Source organism: Lemur catta, chromosome 4, assembly GCF_020740605.2.
Source record: "Lemur catta isolate mLemCat1 chromosome 4, mLemCat1.pri, whole genome shotgun sequence".
NCBI lineage: Eukaryota > Metazoa > Chordata > Mammalia > Primates > Lemuridae > Lemur > Lemur catta.
In genome coordinates, this window is record NC_059131.1 from 13,809,570 (window position 1) to 13,831,888 (window position 22,319).

The following is a 22,319-nucleotide window of genomic DNA, read 5'->3' on the forward strand; positions in this document are numbered from 1 at the left end:
CCAATTACTCTGATTTGGGCGTTACACATTGTATGCATATCACATGTACCTCATAAGTATGTACAATTATTATGCATAAATTAAAAACAAAAAAAAGCAAAATTTTAAATAATGCTTCTGGATGAGGAAATCCATAAATATATAAATGATCCCAATATTCATATATTAAATTAATGCAATTCTAATCTAAAATTCAATGGGACTTCATTGATTGAGGTGGGATTTCTCCCACCCTCAGAAAGGTTGTAAAGTTGCTCTGGATGACAAATACAAGAAAATACCCAGAATTTTTTTTCAAAAAGAAGAGTAATAATGGAGATCTTAAATACCAAATATTAAAATGTAAAAGTAACATGACTAAGAGGGTAGTACTAGAATAGAAATACATGAATAGAAAATAATAGTCTGATAGAAAGGAATTAAGAATATGTATAATTTTAGTTTCATGAAGGTAGAATTTCAAATCCGTGAGGAAAGAATAAATTCTTAATAAATGGTTTTATGATAACTAAGAAGCTGTAATAAAATATACTATTTAATAGCCTTGACATCATGCACTTCCTAAGCATGAGCCCTAAGTGAAAAATATGAAGTAAAAGACTGACAGATGTGACTCTATCAAAAAACATTATTAACATCATCGTCACAGCTACCACTTATTGAGGGCTCATGATGTCCAGGCACCATAATAAGTGAATTTTCTTTCAGGAATTTCTAACTTAATCATTAAAACAACTTTAATCCCCACTTTACACAAAAAGAAACTCAAGCTTAGAAAGATTAAGTAATTATAATTTATAAATGCTAGGGAAAATCAATATATATGAAAGAGCATTATTACATAATCTCTAAATAGCTCTAATAAAAATAATGAAAAAATAAAAATCATCCCTATAGAATTCCAGAAACAAATATTAATAAAAGAATTTCTCTGAAAGGTTATTTTTTAAAGATTATGCCATTAGAATACAGGCTCATGATCTGTTAGGATTAGGGTGTGACATGCATTTGGTAATGATCTGAGCAGCAAATGGATGGTTTCACCAATGTGACAGGGAGGACAGGGTGGATCGTGACAGTGCCTGCACTGCTGTCACAGCCACGCTGAAAGAGCAGTAATGGTTTAGTCATTCGTATGCTTTTGTTTATAATATAATTCTCATAATTATGCTCTTTGGAGTTAATACATCTAAACTCTAAAATATTGTTATTGTTATTGTTATTGTTAAGAAGAAATTAAAATCCTGTTGCTGCATGTAAATAACTACAAATTATAGTACAAAAATACCATGGATGTAGCTATTAAAAGTGACCACATAAATCTGAGTTTAACAATGAGGAAAGAAACTAGAACATATTGTTAAGAGTAAAAAGCAAGCTCTGGCATGCAGAAATGTCTACAAGGAAATTTACCTAAATTTAGCAATGATTATCTCTCCGTTATAGGATTTTTTTAATAAATTATTAGATTATTTTACCTTTTTCTTTGTATTTTTCTATTTTGGTTGAAATTATTAGATAATTTTTATAAAAACAAGATAAATTCTATGGCAATATATACAAAATATGGAGATACTTTACAGCATATTATTGTTTTCAAAAAGCACTCCCAATATTGTAAAAAAACAAAATTATTTTTGAAATTATTTTAAAATAAATATATTTAAAAATTAAAAATCTTAAAAATATATGTACATATATATCTCCAAAAGGATACGAACTTGATTATTGAGTGTTTAACTTTGAATGAATAGCCATGTGAATGTTACACATGTTCTTTTTGCTTATCTAAAACTTCCGACATTTCTGTGAACTATATATATTGTTTTCTATGTATTAAAAAAATGAACGTCAAAAAGTGGAATGCACAAAACAAATTATATATAGCATAATCTCAAACATATAAAAATAAACCCATAGGAAAAAATGTTATTGAAATTAATATAAAGGCAATTTGGAAGAGCTGGCCCTTCATACTCAATTTAAAATTTTTCAGACCTACTATATACATTAGGTGACATGCCCACCTGTCTTCAATGCAGTGTCAACATATCCGTCATAGAGCTGCCTCTGTGCAAGTATAAAGAAGTGGTAAGCCTCAGCCCCTCGCCATGCGTTATCTGTGAAACGACCAGTTGTAGACAGAACTTCCTCTTCCAGCAAACCAGCCAAAGCAGAAGTGGCCTACAAGTAAAGCCAACACCCACTTTCTGTCAGCACAAACGCACACAGTACCAACGCCCGCATAACAACAGTCATTACAGTTAAGATAAGTTAGTAAATTTTTATTCATTAAAATATCTAAATGAGCAGATTTTATCATTATATAACTGTCATTACTGATTTAATTTTTATTATAATTCATATTTTGTTAAACTGGTGTGATCAAATTTTAAAATACAATTGACTAAACTTTAAGTTAATATGCAATTTATTTATTAAAATGTTATACATATTCTATTCTAGGAAAATTTTTAAAACTCACTGATTAGAAAGGAGATTTACCAGGTAACCAAAATTTAAAAAAAAAATAGGAAATTAAAGCAAAGAATACAGATTAATATTGTAGAAAAAATAATTTTCAATATTGCTAAGGAGAAATTTCTAAATTTGAATAATAATTCTAAGTCATTCCCTTTCTTCATATCATTTAAGGAAACAAATACAGACATGCAAATTAAATGACTTACCCATAAAGAGAAGTTTGGTAGTTTTGTTTTTTTTTTCTTAAACACTTCAGATGATTTAATGGTATTAAATGCTCTACCTTACCTCTGAACTCTTTCCTTTAACTTTCCCTCGTTGGGCATTTTTCATTTGTTCATGGTACTGCTCTATAAGTAAAGCGGACAGTACATAGAGCTTCTTAACACGTAAAGGTTTAGCTCTTTTCTTTGCCTCTTCATCTGCAATCTAAACATTTAAAAAATTGGAGGAAGATACTTCTTAATCTACATTTGTACAAATATAATCATTTCCAAAATTAACTGAAATTTGATTCTCTAAAGAAAGAGGAAAAATCAGTAGGATGGAATATAAACACCATCTGTTTATGACAAATATTTTAAAATTCTTTTTTTTTCCTTAGTACTTGTATGTACTTAGTTCTTTCCTTAGCATTTAGCCCTTGGAGTTAGAACTCATATCAATCTTAGAACATAACAGGTGTTCTTAAATAACTAAATTGGAATGAAGAAAGTGTTGATAAAATGGCTAATATTTTCCACAACACAGAGATTTTAAAAATAACATTCCAAGTACACAAAAGCACAATGGTGTTAACATGGCGCACCCTCCAGAAGTTTACATTTATTTAAATGATATTGAGGGAAAGTTTTCCTTCTTTCATTAAATCAAATGGGCAAAGAATAGAATAGAATGTAAAATTTGTACACATTAATACCGTACTATTAATAGTTAACTTTCCTCCAAATTGATACTATGTAAAGTGTAATATATAAAACTTGTACATTTAGAAGGGCTCAAAACTCTATTATCAACAAAATTTAATTCCCAGTTGTAGGAATTTGTACTTTGTAGCCCAGCAAATTCTTTAACTCTTTGTTAACTTTAGTATTAAATATACAATTGTTTAAGTATCAATAAATTGCTAGTATTAGTAAATAGCCTTGTTAGTAACAGGTAATAATACTAAAATAATGCACAGTTGCAGTAGTAATAAAACCAGAGGGGTTTTGCTGTAACAAACATGTGTTTCCAAAGAAAATGGAAAATGTGTATATAAAAAGATTTGTAACTAGAACAAACCAAATACTCACCAAGATTATTACATTACCTTAAACATGAGTTTAGCAGCATCAAAAAAGTAATTGGCTTTCCGATAAAGTTCTATGGCATCAAGAATTTTATTCTTTTCCAGTAAATGAGATGCATACCTAGCTAACAGAGATCCAATTTCTTTCATACTGTGATTTTTAGCCAATTCAACAGCTTTGTTCCACTAAGAAAACAATTATACCATTTGGTCACCCAAGTATTTACAGTCACATATGTCATAAAATTCACACAATAAACCCCTTTAAGTTTATAATAAATACTACTTCAAAATTAAAAACTGGTATGTTTTTTAAAATCACATAAAATAGAGCAATATGAGTTCTATAAGCTAAACATGTATCAAATGATTAAATGATCTAAGATTCTGATTTGCTTAAGAAGTGCATCTGAAAAAGAAAGTTTCAAAATTTATAATTATATTAAATCTTATAATTCTATACTGGCACAAACTATGAGCAAGAAAAAGATACACTTGTTTATATTTTATAGTAAAACAAACATGCAATTTCAGTTAAAATATGTCCTATCAGATTTAATATTTAAAAATTATTTTTATAAAGCAAATGGGACTTTAAAAATACTTTAAGGAAAATATTAAAAGAATACATTGATAGTCAACAGTTTCTATAATAATTCTACACTTTAATTTTATTAAATTTCAGCTCTTAAAAATATCAAATGTATGTTTCCTATAAAGGGAAAGGAAAATAGATTTGCCAAAATAAATATTGATAAAGTAACTCAATTCCTTCCTCAGGCAAGGACTGACCATTAACTGGTCCTTCTTTGGAAACAAAACCCAACCCTAATAAAATGCAGAAAATTATGAAATTACTTCCAGACAAAAATTTGCCAGACGAAAAGCACAGGGTCTGTTCATGCTCCCATACTGAGTTAGTTATGAGTGGGTCACCCCTCATGATAGCACTTTAAGAAGAAAGTGCAAACTTCACCACTTTCTCAACCTTATGTCAAGCTCTCTGATGCTTTACATTAGCAATAATCTTTAAAGGATGACTACTGTGACTTTAATTTTGCTTTGACTTAAAATATTCCTAAAACATCAAGCTGCACAGACAGCAAATTTCAGTTCCTTACTTGGTTGAGATGTACACAGGTATCTACAGCTGCCTTTGGTTGATTACATTTCAAAAATGCAGTCACTGCTTGTTCACACATTCCAACTTTCACAAACATTTGTGCTATTTCCTGAAAAACAAAACAATATTATCAGATGTCACAGACCAAGAAAACCATTCATATTTTAATTTAGCAAAACTCCATAGGGACATATGAATATTAAATTTTCTGGTAGTTATAGATTTTTCTTGTAAACAGACACAGGGGCAGAGGCTACAAATCAGAACGGATGCTAAGGCATCACCTTCTATAAAACCAGAGCTTCACAGGCTCAGGATATGGGTCTGATTTTTAACCAGGCCCTGAAGACACTACACTCCCTTCTTCTCTCAATTCAGTAACTAGTGTACAGATATGTCAAGCTCCAAAACAAATCCCACACCAGTGGGTGAAAAAAAAAACTTTTATAGCAATTGGTGATATACTCAATGGTAATCATTAATTAGAGGCTTAAGGGAAACCTCTCAAAGAACTCTATAACGAAATGCCCTAGAGAAGTCTGCCATTCATCAGTTTAGGAAGCTAGACCCAAAATAGAGCTCCTTTGGAGGGCGGTGGCAGGGAGGGAGAACCACCACCACCACAAATCTTATTTGTTCAGCTGCATTCTCCATTTTCAGATCAATTTTTTTCTTTCAGAATATCTAATTAGCAAGAGTTTTTCTCTCCCCAAATCCCTTTCTACAATATTTTTGGAAATATAAAAGTATATTTTATATCCAACTATATTTTTTAAAGTAATGCTTATATTTTGCTGATTATAAAGTAATACAATCTAATGGTTAAAAAAAAAATTACAAAACATGAAAAAGTAAAGTTGCTCATAATCTTACCATTCATAAGAAAGCTCTCTCAATATTCTGGTGTAAATTGTTAACATCTTTGTCCTATGAATATATATGCATGTGTGCATTTGTGTAACACTGTGATCATACTATACATAATTTTGTATCCTGCATTTCCTGCTTAAATATTATGTACATTTTCCCATATTATTAAAAATTCCTCTATAATTTGATTTAAAATTTATAGTACTACCAAAACTTTTTTATTGTTTCAGTTATTTAATTATTGTTATAGTTATAATTACTTAGTATTTACTCAGTAATATTAATATTCTGGATACTCTACAACAAAATATTTTTCTGCTTCATCAGAGACACCTAACAGAAGACACAAATGTGGGATATTCCCCATAACCAAGGTTCTAAGTAATTTCAGTTCTTTCCTATATAAGAAAACACATGGGATTGAGAATAAGTGTGAGTTAAAATGCCATTATTACAGAGATAACTGTTCTAATCCACAATAGAGAAAAACTGAATTATCAGAATTCTATACTTATCTAATAATTTTTTTTTTTCTTTTTTGAGACAGAGTCTCACTCTGTTGCCCTGGCTAGAGTGAGTGCCGTGGCGTCAGCCTAGCTCACAGCAACCTCAAACTCCTGGGCTCAAGCCATCCTCCCGTCTCAGCCTCCTGAGTAGCTGGGACTACAGGCATGCGCCACCATGCCCGGCTAATTTTTTTCTATATATATTTTTAGCTGCCCAAATCATTTCTTTCTATTTTTAGTAGAGATGGGGTCTCGCTCTTGCTCAGGCTGGCCTCGAACTCCTGACCTCGAGCGATCCACCTGCCTCGGCCTCCCAGAGTGCTAGGATTACAGGCATGAGCCACCGCGCCCGGTCCTTATCTAATAATTAACAGACAAAATTTTTGAGGTGGAACTTACAATTGATACATGTCCAGACTCTGCAGTTGAGAGGTGCAGCTCAGTAATTTACATATTCGATAAACAAATAAAATACAAACTGATTTACAGTATTCAACAATTAATTAAAAGAGGCTTATAAAGAACATTGAAAAGAAAGTTAGTAAACTCCTTTAGTTTTTCTTTTTTAACATTAAACACTTTATTGTTAAACCTAATAAAAGTTGAGCTATCTTTTTAAACTTAAGTTACAACAAATTTCAAACAAATGCAGATTATTTTGAAGCAAATCCTTGACAACGTATCATTTCATCTGTAAATATTTCATGTATTCAGCTAACTTTTAAGAGCAATTTTATAAAACTTAAAAAACTACACAAGACTGTGTCAGCAGTAGGAATATGACTGATTTTTTCCCCTCCATTTTCAAGCATTCCATAATATTGATACATTGTTTTATAATTAAAATAAAAGCATCATTTCATGTCTGATACTGTAAAATTATAGATTAATTTTTAATTTTCTTTATTTCAGAAGATGTTTTCTGACTATAATATAAAATGTTATAAAATAACCTAACAACTCCAAAAACTAAAATTTGCAATACCTACTGGAAGCAATTTGTGGTTTTCTGGAAGTGAGCTGGCAAGATTCTCTAATCCCTCATAATCTTCTAACATATAATAACATTCAGCTAAGCGTGCCTGGTTCCGGCCTTGTACATAATATTGTACAGCATTCAACCTATGGAAAGAAAAAAGGAAAAACTTTTAAAACTAATGTGAATCTAATGTGATCAATAAGCACTTTCACCAAAAATGTTCCTTCATTAGAATTATCTTTACTAGTATTACTCTGTTCATCATCTTCCCTTACAGAATAACTTTGAAGCACATAAATTGGGAAAAGAAATCTAAAAACTGTGTAGCATATTCTAGTTATAGCATTCTTTGAATATTTTTAAGAAATATTGTTTTAATCCAATGTATAGTACTCCCAAACACTGACATAAATAAATAAGTATATTGACCAAAATAAAGAATAAAAGCCAATGATTTCTGAAAATAATATATAATATTAAAACAAGCAAATATAAAATACTTTTTTTACTTTGTTCAGAAATAAATCATATAACATCTCGGAACTGTTCACTATAGTCCCACATGGTAGAAAGCTGCCTGGAGCTAAGTGTAGATTTTATGTTTGTAAACTCCAAAGTTTTACAGTACTCATCTCACAGCTACAGAGATCTCTGGCTCCCCAACCTGAATCTAGAACTATCTGAATTTTAGGATGCGGGAAGATGATCTTCATTATCCCAGCACTATCTCCCAGAGGAATACTCAGGCAGCTACTAAGTGTTGCATGAAAGCATGAGGTGCTCCAGAGAGGTTACATACCACTTTTGTCTATCAGCAAAGTAGTCTCCAATGGCATTGTGGGCTTGTTCAAGGAGACTGTCATCTGCATCACCAGATCCAGTTTTCAAGAGCTGCAGTACTCTAAACCAATCCCCCAATTTCAGCCGGAGGCCAATAGCAAGATCTCTACAAATAATGGCATCAATTCATTCATCTCTCCAACAAATATGTATCAAGTGCCTACTATGTGCTACATACACTTCTAGGTACTGAGAATACACAGCAGTCATGACACAGACAAGGTAGCTCCCCAAACATTTTAGAAACAGCCTGATCAGCTAAGAGGCAGTGAAGAGGACCCAGATATTATGGCTTGAATGTGTGGCCCCTCCAAAGTTCATGTTGAAACATAATCTCCATTTTAGTGGTATTAAGAGGTGGGGCCCGTTGGGAACTCCACCCTTATGACTTGAAATTGCCCTTACAGAAGAGGCTTCAGAGTTTGCCACTTTTTGCCCTTCTGCTTTCTGCCATGGGAGGGCACAGCATTCAAGGCATCATCTTGGAAGCAGAGCCAGGGCCCTCACCAGACACCAAACCTGTCCTCGCCTCAATCTTGGACTTCCCAGCCTCCAGAACTATGAGAAATAAATTTCTGTTCTTTATAAATTACTCAGTCTCAGGTATTTTGTTATAGCAGTCCAAATGGACTGAGATAGCAGAAAAGGTAAATGAAAGCAATGTCCTGCCTTCATCTTCCTGGACTTTCAATTTATTTAGCAAAATAATAATGTAAATAACAATCACTTCTTTTCAGCAATTTCTTACTCATGATCATGTTTATTTCAAAATAAAACATATAGCATAATTACATGTTTGTTTTATGTTTATTTTCAGAGTTTAAGTTGTATTAGGGCTTTCCTGGAAGTATAAATAACATTAATGAAAATTAAATATGTTTACAGCTGAAATGAAATTCATACATTATTTTATATAAATCACAGATAAAATATAAAAAATAAAACTGAATCCTTAATTACTTTTGATTTTTATTTTATGCTTCTTGACAACAGAAAGTTAAATAATGGCCTAAATCAAAAACAGAACCGGAACAATGAGCTATGTAATAAATGATAAAAGCCCCAGTCTCTGGAGTCTATCATGTTTTTCCTACCAAATGAAAAGAGATCTCCCACAGTCAGCCATTATTAGATGTAAAAACAAAGACAAAAGGTGCCCCCAAATTATAAAACATAAATTAATTAGGGGCATGTAGAATATCTAGGCTGTAATCTAAACTGAGAATTAATTTCTAGAAGAAATGTTATGATACATTTAATCTACTTATAGTCCCCATTTGTAAAAAATATTATGACTCTAGAAGTACTCGGGAGTGACTAAGCCATCATAACTTACCTTCTGTCCATATCAAGATACATTCTTTCAGCCTCCTCAAACCTGCCAAAGTAGGCAACAACTTCAGCCTGCTTCATTGAATCACTCTGTAGATTGCCCAAGCGCTTCACAAACTTAATGCCTTGGTAATCTTTGCAGCGCACAAATGCTTGCTCTGCAGTGTACAGGTCCAGTTTCTGAAGAGCTGCTTCAGCCAGTAGGTGCCTTTATTAAAAAAAGAAACAGAAAAGCATATTGCAAATTACTGATACACTAGTCTTGAATTAGAATTCAATTATTATACCTACTGTTTCTAGTGAAACATGGTGGAAAGTGATTATTTTAACACATGCAAACATTTTTCATATAATATTCTGTTTATATTGAGGCCTTCCAAATCTAAAATGGGTTTCTCCATTTCAAAAAGAAGAGCAAGAATAGAAGGCTATTTCCATCAGGACACTAGCAGGGGAGCAGGAGATGACAGAGCTGAGACTTTAAAAGCCTACACCTGACATCTTGGGAGGTTTTGCTTTTTTAAAAATACCAAAGTCGGGGGTGTGGATTGTCCTCTATGAATTGAGATGCATCTTCAATTCCAACCTTCTCAATCAGTGCTCGACTGTCTCGCAGTGACCGAATTTCAAAGTTAATTAGATAATCCTTGTTTGGATGTTCTGGATTCTAAAAGTAAAGATGAAAACAAATTCAAATAGTTGCCTTTAGAGTGTTTCTTTTTTACAATTAAAAACAAAACAAAATAAAAAAAACTACATCATATTGTGCACAAAACTGGGGAAAAAAGAAATCCCTGTGTTTAGGTCTTTTAAGTTATCAGAAAAATATTCAAAACCCACAAGCAAAGTTCCTCCTGACGCAGTCAGGCTGCCCATGGGGAAGAGTGGACAATGGCAGAAGGGGCCCTGCTTCCCTTGGGGCAAACTGAGTCTTCCCCTTAAATGAGATAACACATCTCAAAGACTCGGCACAATGCCTAGATGTACTATTCACATTATTCATAGTCTTACAACTGACTTAATCCCCCCCTACTTCAGAGCTCTGAACACGTACACCGACTGACTGAATCACAGCATCCCCAACCCTTTTTTGGTTGCTGAATTACTACTAGCCCATCTTCCCAACTCCTCTACCTGAGGCCAAGAACTGTGTCTTACTGGCTCTCAATTAATATTTTCTGAATCAATGAATAGATGAACTTTGGGTAAATCATTTTACCTACTGAGATCCTTCCTCATCCAAAAAACTTCAGAAAAGTCAATATGATCATCAGGGCAACACCACCACAGGTATTGTCAAGCAGTCTAAAACTTAAGGCAATCGGCAACTATGAGCCTTTCTTGAAAAACACTACTGATGATGAAATCCATGCAACTAAAAGGTTAAAAAAAATTAAAAACTCATGTACAGAGAAAATGTAGTAAAGACTAGTAATAGCTTTGAATTCATTTAAATATAAGACTAAACAACTGGAAATTAGGGTTACAAAACAAAGTAAAATGTTCTAAATCTTGATAATATAAAACTAATAATATAGCTAAAAAAAGAGAAAAAGAGGGAGAAAAATGTAAGAATGCCATCTTTTAGAGTGCAAAGTCAATCAATACTATTAAAAAATTAAAATGTAGTTTAAACTCCTTAGTGTTTCATAATTTTTCTTCTTAACCCAGGAAAATCATATTGTTTATGGTAAATATATATATATAATCTAAAGGTCTAGAATTCCTTTAAACTCATTTTCAGGTTATTTAATTAAAATTAAATTTAACACTGAAATTGTGCAATGATGCTATTTTCATAAAATTACTTCAGTTCATATATCTAATCTATCAATCTTTCTTTCTCTCTCTTTCTCTTCTCTCTTTCTCTCTGTCTTCCTTTCATTTTTAAGAGATAAGGTCTTGCTATGTTGCCCAGGCTGGCCTCAAACTCCTGGATTTAAGCAGCAATCCTCCCACCTCAACCTCCTGAGTTGTTGGGCCTACAGGTGCACACCACTGCGCCCGGCTAAATCTATCTTTCCATATACAACTTACAGCTCAGATTCAGACTCCATTGTTGACGGTTGACTTTTAAGCTCTACCTCTCCTTCTTTCCCTGGTGCTAAACCTGGGACAAGCTGATAAGAAAGCCCAGCGTTCCCTCCTTTGGGGCCAATGAGGTTCAACCACATAATAAGCCCCTATCCATGGAAACCCTCACCCCAGATGTACCCCCTAACTACAGAAAAAAAACCTCAAGCCAGTCTCCTTTCCCTGTTATCTCAAGTCATTTCAGACAGCTTAGGAAGCCTACCTTTTTCTCCCTCAAAAGCCTCATTATGGAAGACACCCTTCTGATATGTCCCTGGTATCATTAATCTTGACATCCAAACCAAATTTTGGGTGGGGACCTATCCTGCTGCTGCAGGGTGGTTACAGTATAGAAAAATGAAACTGGTTCACAATAAAAGGGCTGCAATTTACATAGCAAACCAAAATATAAAAACAATCTTCAAGTTGCATCTAACTTTTAGAAATTTAAAATCTACTATCCCAATTCCAAAATATATATATAGTACATTAAAAAAAAGTAAGTGCTTTGGATAAAATGAAGGTAAAACTGCTCTCAATATATTCTTAGAGAAAAAAATTCTCAAAGGATGGTCAATGAAGGCCAATGTAGAGGATCAAAAAGATATCTGAAGTCAAAAAAGGATTATTTTATAAACCTCTAAAAAAGTGGGAAGATACTGGATCTCCAAAGAAAAAGTTACTCAAGTATCCTAGAACTAGAAAAAGGCTAAAGAAAACTTTTAGATATTTCTTCAGTACCTCTTTATTATTACTTTAAAAATGATGACAACAATTAGCAACCATTTTTGGAGCTCTTACTTGGCCTTAGCAGTGTACTAAGTGCTTTTCACATATTATCTTCTTAATAACAATCATAAAAGTACTGTTATTATCCACATTTTATAGAGGTAAAAACTGAGGCTCATACATTTTTATCACCATTTTACAGGAAAGGAAAGTGAAGCTCAAAAAGATGACAGCACCCACCTGAAGGCTGCACAGTAACAGAGCAGAGCTGGACCCAAGATGTATCTTACTCCTGGGTCCATACTCCTAACTGGGACACTACACTGCCTGGTTCAGAAATGAAAACTCCCAGTCAATCTAGTAATAGAAATATAACTGTTTTTAAAGAATTACCTTTAATATCTCATCCAAAAGGACAGATTTAATTTCTAAATTCTCAAAGTTACAAATATATCCAGAGGTCTGAATGGGTTCCTTTAAAGACAAAAACAAATGTTATATTTCATTATACAAAATTTCCTCTTCTTTAATGAATCATGATTTGAAGGTTTACTACAAAATTTTCAAACAAACAGAAGAGTAGAGAGAATGTCATTAATACCCATATACCCATCACCTAAATAATTGTTAATATTTTGGTAAATATGCTTCATTTAATTTTTTGGCTAAAGTACTGTGAAGTAAATGTAAATTACAGACATTATGATAGTTCACCCCTAAATACTTTAGTACATATCTAAAAGATAAAGACATTCTCCCATATGGCCACATTACTATTATCACACCGTACATAATTAATATTGATTCCCTAATATCATCTAATATCCATTCCAAATCTTCCTAATTAATATAAAAATGCCATATATAGCTTGATAATTCTAATTCATGCAATTTAATATTAAATTCATAGTAAAATTGACAAACACTGTGTTTATATCTAAGTACATTTATCAAAGAAATCCGATACCTTACAGAAAAGTCTCTCCTCTGTAACATGAGCCAGAGCACGTTCCTGATATATTGCCTACCTAAGAAGATTTATTTGCCAATATGTAAATTCATGACTCTGTTATATGCCTGTCTCTTATCCTACAGTATATAGGCTTGTAAAAATAAATTATAGGATATGCATATTATGATGTAAACCAACTGCCCTAAATTCTTATTAGAAAAGAAAAAGATATAAATATTATATAAAAAATAAACTGCCAATATACTTAATAACTCTAAGAATACTGTAAGAAGAATAGGATAATACTATCTGGTAATAAAAATAATACCAGAATGTAATTTTTAAAAATATATGTATATATGTATATCATAATAAAATAGAAAGTAACCAAAACCCAAAGGAAATAACATATCAGATTTATAACTGAACGTTCGTCCTTCACATATGATAGAAACTACAAAAATTATAATAAAAATAAAATACCAAAAAGATGAAAATAAGAGGTAAAAAGTGAATCATATGTTTAGTTCGAGTTTAGTATGTCTAAGTTTAAGAATGAGGCTCTTGTATGGAAAGTATATGTGTTTATTGTGTTTTCCCTTAAAAAGTATAAGTTATTGATTAAAATAGTCAAATTATATAAGAAAATTTTATAAAATCCCTTCATTGCCTTTTTAAACGGTTATGTTGCATAAAGGCAGATAATATGCTTTTATGAGCAACAAACAAAGAATCAGAACAAAATTTAATTCAAAAAGAAAGCATATGTAATCAGATATTTCTTACAAGTTATAAGGGCTTTCATATACTTTGATTATTTTGATATTGTATGTAAACCAGAAACACCTGTATAAAGATGTTTATCATTAGAAAAAAAATTTAATTTGGGCTAGATAATGCAACAAAGCAAGACAGTCAAAAGATAAAGTCACAAAAGATATCTGTGGATAAAAAATAATACCAAAACAAAGAGAAAGGGAGAAAGGTGGAGAGATGAAAAATGTTTTTATTTTGTGGAGTCAGGGTCTTGCTCTGTCACCCAGGCTGGAGCACAGTGGTATAACCATAGCTCACTGCAACCTCGAACTCCTGGGCTCAAGAGATCCTCCTGCCTCAGCCTCCCAAGTAGCTAGGACTACAGGTGCACATCACCACACTTCGTTAATTTTTTTATTTTTGTAGAGATAGGGTCTCGCTATCTCCAGAATAATAACACAGAGTACTGTGTCCTGAAGGAACATACTATTCCGTAGCAATGCAGATCCAAAAAATTCTCTGTTTTGAAGAACATGTTCTTACATTATCAATAAACAGCTAGAGGAACGAAAGCAGAGTAGCCAAACAAGCAGTACTATAGCGAGCCAATGTCCTCATAAATGAAAAAAATAGTACAGCATCATTTATAAAGTGAGAAGGTTGTAAGAAATCCATCTAGCTCTAAATCTAATAGAAATTGAACTACATGCCAAGCCAGCAAATAAACTCATATAAAAAATAATTTTTTAAAAAAAGCATTGTTCTGTTAAAATCACTTAACAAACACTTTCCACCAGGCAAAGATTCCACTTGGTATTAGACTGACAATGTGTGCAACACACACATTATGAGCAGCCAGATACGACAAACACTCTCTCTTCTCTGGGCATACGATAGTATAAGCAGGGCCAAGGAAAGAAAAAGGTCTCTAACATTCAAAGTATTCTACTCCCATCCTCAAAGTTATCCTGAGTTTACCTGTCAAATTTCCACAACTGTTTTGTGGCAGGTCTTGGACTCTTGAAAGAAGCCCATGCTTACAGGTCAAAGGCAGCAGCCCTGAATGCATTTCCTTTGAACCATTTCTCAGGGTCTAAGAATTACAAAGATCCTAAGACTCCTAAAAGTTTTGACATAGCCTTTGAGAGCAATTTACATCAGGTCATTTGCCAACCCAAAGATCCTGAGCAGGGCTCAAATGAGGAAATGTGAAAACAATTTAGGATATTAAAGGGGCAAACAGTTTACCCCTAAATAAATTATACTTTGGCAGCTTGGAGGCCCAAGCATGCAATTTCTTCCCAAGAAGGAAGCTTACAGATGCAAACAAATGGAAATCAATGATGTAAAGCATTTAATAACTCATCTCATTATTTACAGTAGTAGAATACAGAAGAAGTACAGAAAATTCGAAATTGAAAATCCATTACTAATTCAAAAATCGTTTAAAAGATTTATCTTCTTAATGATGTTTTGATTAGGCTACCATTCAAATCATTTCATATTTCCTAAACACAAGAGCTAACAGCAGGTCCAGACCAGACTAACAGGAAGATCCAAGAGTATAAAAATTAGCTGATGTGAGGCACAAGTAGAAAATCAAAACGTAACCTTAAAAATGAGTGGAAAAGAGGCTCCTGATATCCAACAGTCTGCACTTACATATTCATAAGAACATCTGGGTTAAGAAAGAACATAGGTTGGCAGATGATACAGTGAATGTAAATATTAATATAAATAAGGAAAGCACAGAATAAAGTGAATAGATAGGCAGAAGAGAAGGAAAGGACAAGGCGATTTCAAAACTACACTTTTTTGGATAGGTTGTTTTAAGAAATTTTGGTAAATAAGACTACTTATTTTCTTTCTTTTTTTTAACTTTGATAAATAAAAAAAAAAGACTATCTAGTGAGCACAGTTCCACCTTTTAAAAAGAACAAAGAAATGCCTAGGAAGTACTTTTCAGAGAAAACAGAAAATATTTAAAAGATAAGGATTATTCCCAGTTAAGACCAAATATTTCAAAAGTTTACAGAAATGTTTCTATTTATTTTCAGAAATTCATGCAGCCGTGTTGGTATGGTTGGTGTTCAACAAACCTCTTAAAGAGACAAGGGGAAATATCCAGGTTTTTATATTTGGCCAATTATTTATGGACTGTTAACACTCATTTCTTATTTTTACCTCAGGATCCAAGTTTCTGAAAACATACATTCTTGTCTTCTCCATCATTGCAAACAAATCAGGATTATCCTTGGCCCACTTCATATCCCAGACGTCTTTTCGCTCCAAGTTTAACAACTCGCCAATTACTTGCTGTCCTGTACTGTCCGTCACTCGAGCATCCAAGTCAAAGAAAGTTAGAATTCCTGAGATGTCTATGATAGCAAGACGACTAAAAATAATGCAATTGGAGAAGAGGAAAAAATTGTAAAATTACCATCAGTGATCATAAGAATAATTACCTATAATTACTGTTCTTCAAAATCAGTTTATCAGAAACTTAGAATATGATATGATAGAAATGGCTTTTTAAAAATTTTTTTTATAAATTTGATAGAAAATACGGACTACTCTTCATTTGGCTCCCTTGTGAGGAAAATGTATTCAAAGAGATTAAACCAGCTGGTATAAAATATAAAGTAGTCTCAATACCTTTAAAAGCTCTAAAGCTTTTTTACTATTAATAGTTAAAAAAAAAACTGCACTAGAATTTCTTTTTTTTTTATTTCAGAACATTACAGGGGTACAAACATTTAGGTTACATATATTGCCTTTGCACCGCCCGAGTCAGAGCTTCAACCGTGTCCATATGCCCAATTAGAGAAAGACATTTAAACCAAACACATTATAGTAAAACCACACTGAATTTTAAGACAAGTTTATAACAAACACACCTGTCTTTACACCTACTACATAAATCCAACAATCCCAGTAAATAACTGCTAAGTCTAACATCTATGTGAAGAGAGTTTTCAGGCTTACCTAGAATTGCAATTCAAGGATAACTGGTAGGCTCGACAATTAAGGGAATATTTCTGAATCAAACCAACATTAGGAAGATTGTATCTCTGAATGATGCCAGATTCACGACCCTATGGAAATTACTTTGGATTATTTGCCATAATAATATTAAACTACAACTATAGGTCTCTCTGTACGGCCATACATTTGTTTTAAAATCTAAGTGACAGTATCATAGCAAATTCCCAATTCTGATAATGAAACATGTTATTAAGTACATATTTATCTAGAAATTTAATTAAAACCTTTTTAAAGCAGGTGAAGGTCTAATTTTTTTTCATGTAATGTTCAAGAAAGAAATCAGAAACATTGCTCTTTGGTAATACACAAATTTTTACATCACAAGGTTATTTACAGCTTTTGTCTAGGTTAATATTCAGGGTACATTAAAAGCTAAAACATATAGCACTTGAATTAAATTTCACATACATATATGAAAAATCAATAGAAGATCATGATATGAAACAGCGGGGTACTGAAAGTCTAGGTTTTTATCCTATAGCCATCTATGTGATACTAGTTTTTGGCAAGGAGAAAGATGATCTGAAAGCAGTTGATACCATGAGTATTAGTTTAACACATTGACTGCCACACTAGAAAAAAAAATTTTTTTCCTTGGGGCCACAGTGTTTTATTATGAAAATACAACAAAAACTTCAAAAACAAAATGGTCCTTTCTAATTTAATGAAAAATTTGTTACTTTTTATTTTCTGTGCGTGAGTTACATGCAACTTGATAAATAGTTGACGCAGCTCAAGGTAAAGAGATGTGTGAGTTACATGTTTCACAAGGCCCCGGGTTCAAAACTAGCGTGAGTTAAATACAAAAATACAACCCACATGGCAGTTAATATGTTAAGTATGTTTAAAAAATAAAACAGAATGTAATTTTCTATGCAACTCTGGGCAAACCTAATCAAGAGTAAGTACAGTAGACAAGAAAGCTGTGGTTTTCAAACTCTTCTGTGCCTCAGGCCATGATAATGAGACAAAGTGGAAGGCTGTGCACAGCCAACCTTTACCTCTCCCCTTTTTATTCAGAGCAGCACAGCTTTTGCAGCACGATTCTCCAGAGGGCCTAGCAGAAAGGCAGCAATACTATAGAATCCTACGCTGTTAAGATTTTTTCCCCCCATAAAATGAGCTAATGGCTAAAGAATGTAACTAGAACTAGAATATACACTTAAGGCTCTGTTTACATAATTCCAATGCAATAATCCCACCAGCATTACTGTATTAAAGTAAACATTTGTTTCTAAAATTAATATTTTCAAATGTGAGAGCTCAAGAAAAGACACTATGCCATTGATTCTATTTAAAAAATTGAGCAGAAATTTGCCATGGACTTCTCTATTTTACTGGCTGGCAAACACACTACCTCTTCATTCTATGTCTTATGAAAGTAGCTGAGCCAAAGTACTTTCTTCAATATAAAATAGCAGGCTACATAAAGGAGGAAACTTTCTAAGACCTACTACCACCATGTAATCTACTCCACATCTGTTAACCTTTGTAGGGCTCATTCACCCCAGTGTTCAAAATTCTCTGTGTACTTTATCTTCTCAGCTGGCCATCATTCTACTGCTTTTATCAATAGCTATTTTTGCAAAGAATTAGTAATTTGTAAGTCAAGTTTTAAAACTTTCTTATTTCTTATATTGCATTTAGTAAAACCTGGGGTGCCCACAAGATGATATTCAAATCCAAAACTCACTGCTTTACCCTATTTATACAATTTAAATAATTATTTTTCATAAAATAAGTTTTTTACAACTCACCACAATCAATATCTTATCAGATGCAGTTATAGCACAAATTGGATCCCTTGTGCCCTAAAATAAATTAATCAATCATTATTATTTAATAAATATTTACTGAATGACAAGGTAGTATACAATTCACTAAGAAGAATATGTCAATAATATATTTATTAAGTTAACATACAGTTATTTACTGAGCACCTACTATGTGCCAGCCACTGAACAAAGCACTAGAACTACTCAGTAGAGCTAAAGTCTACTGAGGAAGACAGTGAACTAAACATCTAATTACAGTACAGTATGATAAAAGAAGACATACAAACAGGGGTTATAAAAGCACAGAGGAAGGGGCATCTAACTTACACCAAGATGGGCAAAACCCAAGCTTAGTCCTAAAAGATGAACAAACAGCAGAAGGACTAACACATACCAAAATGATGAAAGGTAAAATGTCATGGCAGTGCAACAACCTGGATGGATCTCCAGTGCATTATGCTTAGTCAAAAGAGCTAATCTCAATAGGTGACATATCATATTAATATGATTCCATGCATAAAACACTCTCAAGGTAACAAAACTACTGAGATGGAGGACAGAATAGTGGTTGCCAGGGGACAAGGACAGGGGTGGCAAGTAAGTAAGAAAATGAAGCAGTAGCATGAGGGGAGTTTGTTTATGGTGATTAAAGTACATAAAACTACACACACACACACACACACACACACACACACACACACACATAAGTACACATAAAAACAAGTAAAAAATGAACACGAAATAAGGTCATAGTCTAGACAACACAATTGTACCAATGTTAATTTCCTGGTTTTGATATTTCAAGACACTTACACTAGATGTCACCATTAAGGAAAGCTGAGTGAAGGAACTACTTTTATAATTTCCTGTGAGCGTATAATTATTTCAGAATAAAATGTTTTTAAAAATCAAAAGAAAAAATGCTAGCATGGCATATTGAGGAAACTACAAGTGGTTTGGCACAGCTGGTATCTGAGGAATGTTGGGGAAGAGAAGTGGGCCAGGGAGAGGGAGTAGTTGAGGATATCTACACTTTATTTTCAAAAATATGGGAACGTATTGGAGGTTTATAATGTGAGAGGGCAGGGGCTACATGATCAGATTTACATTTTAGAAAGGTTGCACAGGCCAGTAGTCTGACAGCAGCCAGCAGTGTGATAACAGATTGGCAGAGTGAATATGGGGAAGACTGACAGTAGAGAGGCTATTCAGTGCTGTCCCGTATGGGAGCCACTGGCCACATGTCACTATGTGTATATAAATTTCAGCTAATTAAGGTGAAATAAAATTTTTAAATTCAATTTCTCAGTCACACTAGTTACATTTTAAGTGCTCAAAAGCCACATATGGCTAGTGGCTACTGCACTGGACAACACAGACAATATTTGCATTATCACTGAAAGTTCTATTGGGCAGTACTAGACAGAAAGTTACTGCAGTGATCTTGGCAGGAACGAATGATAGACTTAATTGATACAGAGATGGAAAGTAAGAGGCCAATTCCAGAGAAATTTATGAGACAGAATCAACAGGTTTGGTGATTTATTTATTAGGTATAGAGAGCAAGAAAAAAGAGTTCTCATGATTCTCGCATAGATAATGGAGCCAGTTGCTGATATACAGAATATATATGGAAACATGGATTTGCAGCAAAGAGGAGGTCAGCCTCAGAAAGGTTAAACTTGCAGTACTTTTGAGCCACTCAATTTATTACTGTCCAGACAGCAAGAAATATCCAGAAACTGGAAAAACTCAACATTGGAAATATAGATATTACAGTCATCAGCATATAGTTAAAAGGGTAGGTTTCAATAAGAACACTAATAAGACTATATTAATAAGTGAAAAAAAGTAGATTGCCTAAGATGGACACTAGGGAACACTACAGTGAGACATGGGTAGATGAGCCCTTAACAAAGAAGACTCAGAAGAAAAAGTCAGCTAGGGATAAAGCCAAGAGTGTGGTTTCACAAAAGTCAAGAAGAAAAGAGTGGTCAAAAATATTAAGTGTTATGTATAGATCAAATAATATAAAGACAGAAAAAGACCTATTTTTGGCAATTCAAAGGCCTCTGGAAACCAGAATGCAATGGAGTGAAGATAGAATGTGTGGTGAGAGAAAGAAGAATACACAATAGTCTTTCAAGAAGCTCAGCTATGCAAGGATGAAGAGATAAGGAAGTAGCTAGGAGAAAATATGTGGCTGACAATGCAGACTTTTGTTGTTTTTAAGATGGCAGAGATTTTATTATATTTTATGTATGGGTGTGGGGAAAGAGCTGGTTGATGATGAATCAATTAGAAATTTTCTAAAAGTTCCCTAATGGAAGGGACTTTCTTAATCACCAGTAGATTCCCAGTACCTACTCCAATGTCTAACACATAATAGACATTCAGCGAATACTTATTGAATAAATGGATGGATGTGTAGATAACTAGACAGACTTCTGCATATTCTAGTGGATGGGTCACTATATCTGCTGCCAAAAGATCTAAGCTTGAACCCTCACTTTGCTACTTAAATCACTTTATGATCCTGAGTAAATCAATGAAGTTTTCTATCAGTTTTCTAATTGGGAGAGGAGACTACATGCTATTTGACTAACAGAGTTGTGAGCATCAGATAAGAAATTAGATAAGAAAGCACTTTATAAACAATAGGCACTGATATAAATACTCTTAGAAAATCATCAAAAATTGTTTACTAAAATATTAAATTACATAAGTTTGTAAAAAAAAGCATATTTCCATAAAGAGACAGTAAATGTTATCTGCAAAAATATGCCTACTCATTAATAAACCAGAGGTGACAGACCAACCTATGGTTGACTGATAGATAAAGAGGAATAAATAGATGGCTGCTGACAAGGGAGGGATGAATAGGGGAGGAAGAATTATGTTCCCCAATATTTTTAGATAATATGTTTTTCTAAGTAGTATCATATTAGCTACTCATCACTCCCTATCACTTTTATTTAAGAATTTTTAAGATCTAGAGAGAGATTTTCAGAATAGAAAATTTTTTAAAGAATTGTTAAAATAATATCCTATTCATTGGGGGAAAATTCTTTTTCAGGTCTCAAAATAAAATTACAGTATTTCCAAATTTATAAATATTAATATTTTATGGTAAAAATAAAACCACTTACTTGAATAGTTTTGCTATAATCAAGCACCCCATCCATTGATCCAACAGGAGTATCATCAACATGATAAATCCTGTAAAAAAAGATTCAGAATTTCAAAGAAAGTTTAAATAAGGATTGTACCATTCATAATCTCAGTAACAATTAAAGGATTGTATGACACCAAAGTGTTATTTAACATAAAAATCCTGATGATTTTCAAGAGTTCTTGACACAGTTAAATCTTATAAAGGTAGAAACTATCTACCATGTGTTTACTACTTATACAAGTGAACGTTCCTGAAAGTCATGCCAAAAATCATATATTGCCAATGAATTTCATTAAGTCCTGAGAGATATTTTACATTATTCTTCAGCTGAACATTAGTCAGGATCAACTTCTTACACACTTTCTCTGTTGTTAGTCCATAATTTCCCT

At 32.9% G+C, this 22,319-nt stretch overlaps 1 protein-coding gene across 1 annotated transcript in view; it reads right to left on the reverse strand.

Annotated features, from left to right (window-relative positions):
• WDR35 (WD repeat domain 35) overlaps positions 1-22,319 on the reverse strand; it is a 57,170-nt gene that overhangs the window by 3,919 nt on the left and 30,932 nt on the right. Inside the window, exons 13-25 of the mRNA XM_045549087.1 lie at positions 21,905-21,974; positions 18,738-18,791; positions 16,921-17,030; positions 16,120-16,330; positions 12,621-12,701; positions 9,956-10,092; positions 9,430-9,633; positions 8,053-8,199; positions 7,264-7,396; positions 4,897-5,007; positions 3,797-3,961; positions 2,773-2,913; positions 2,028-2,184 (exon numbers count right to left, since the gene is read on the reverse strand). Of these exons, the coding sequence (XP_045405043.1) occupies positions 2,028-2,184; positions 2,773-2,913; positions 3,797-3,961; positions 4,897-5,007; positions 7,264-7,396; positions 8,053-8,199; positions 9,430-9,633; positions 9,956-10,092; positions 12,621-12,701; positions 16,120-16,330; positions 16,921-17,030; positions 18,738-18,791; positions 21,905-21,974 (1,721 nt within the window). The remainder of the gene's footprint in view (positions 1-2,027; positions 2,185-2,772; positions 2,914-3,796; positions 3,962-4,896; positions 5,008-7,263; positions 7,397-8,052; positions 8,200-9,429; positions 9,634-9,955; positions 10,093-12,620; positions 12,702-16,119; positions 16,331-16,920; positions 17,031-18,737; positions 18,792-21,904; positions 21,975-22,319) is intronic.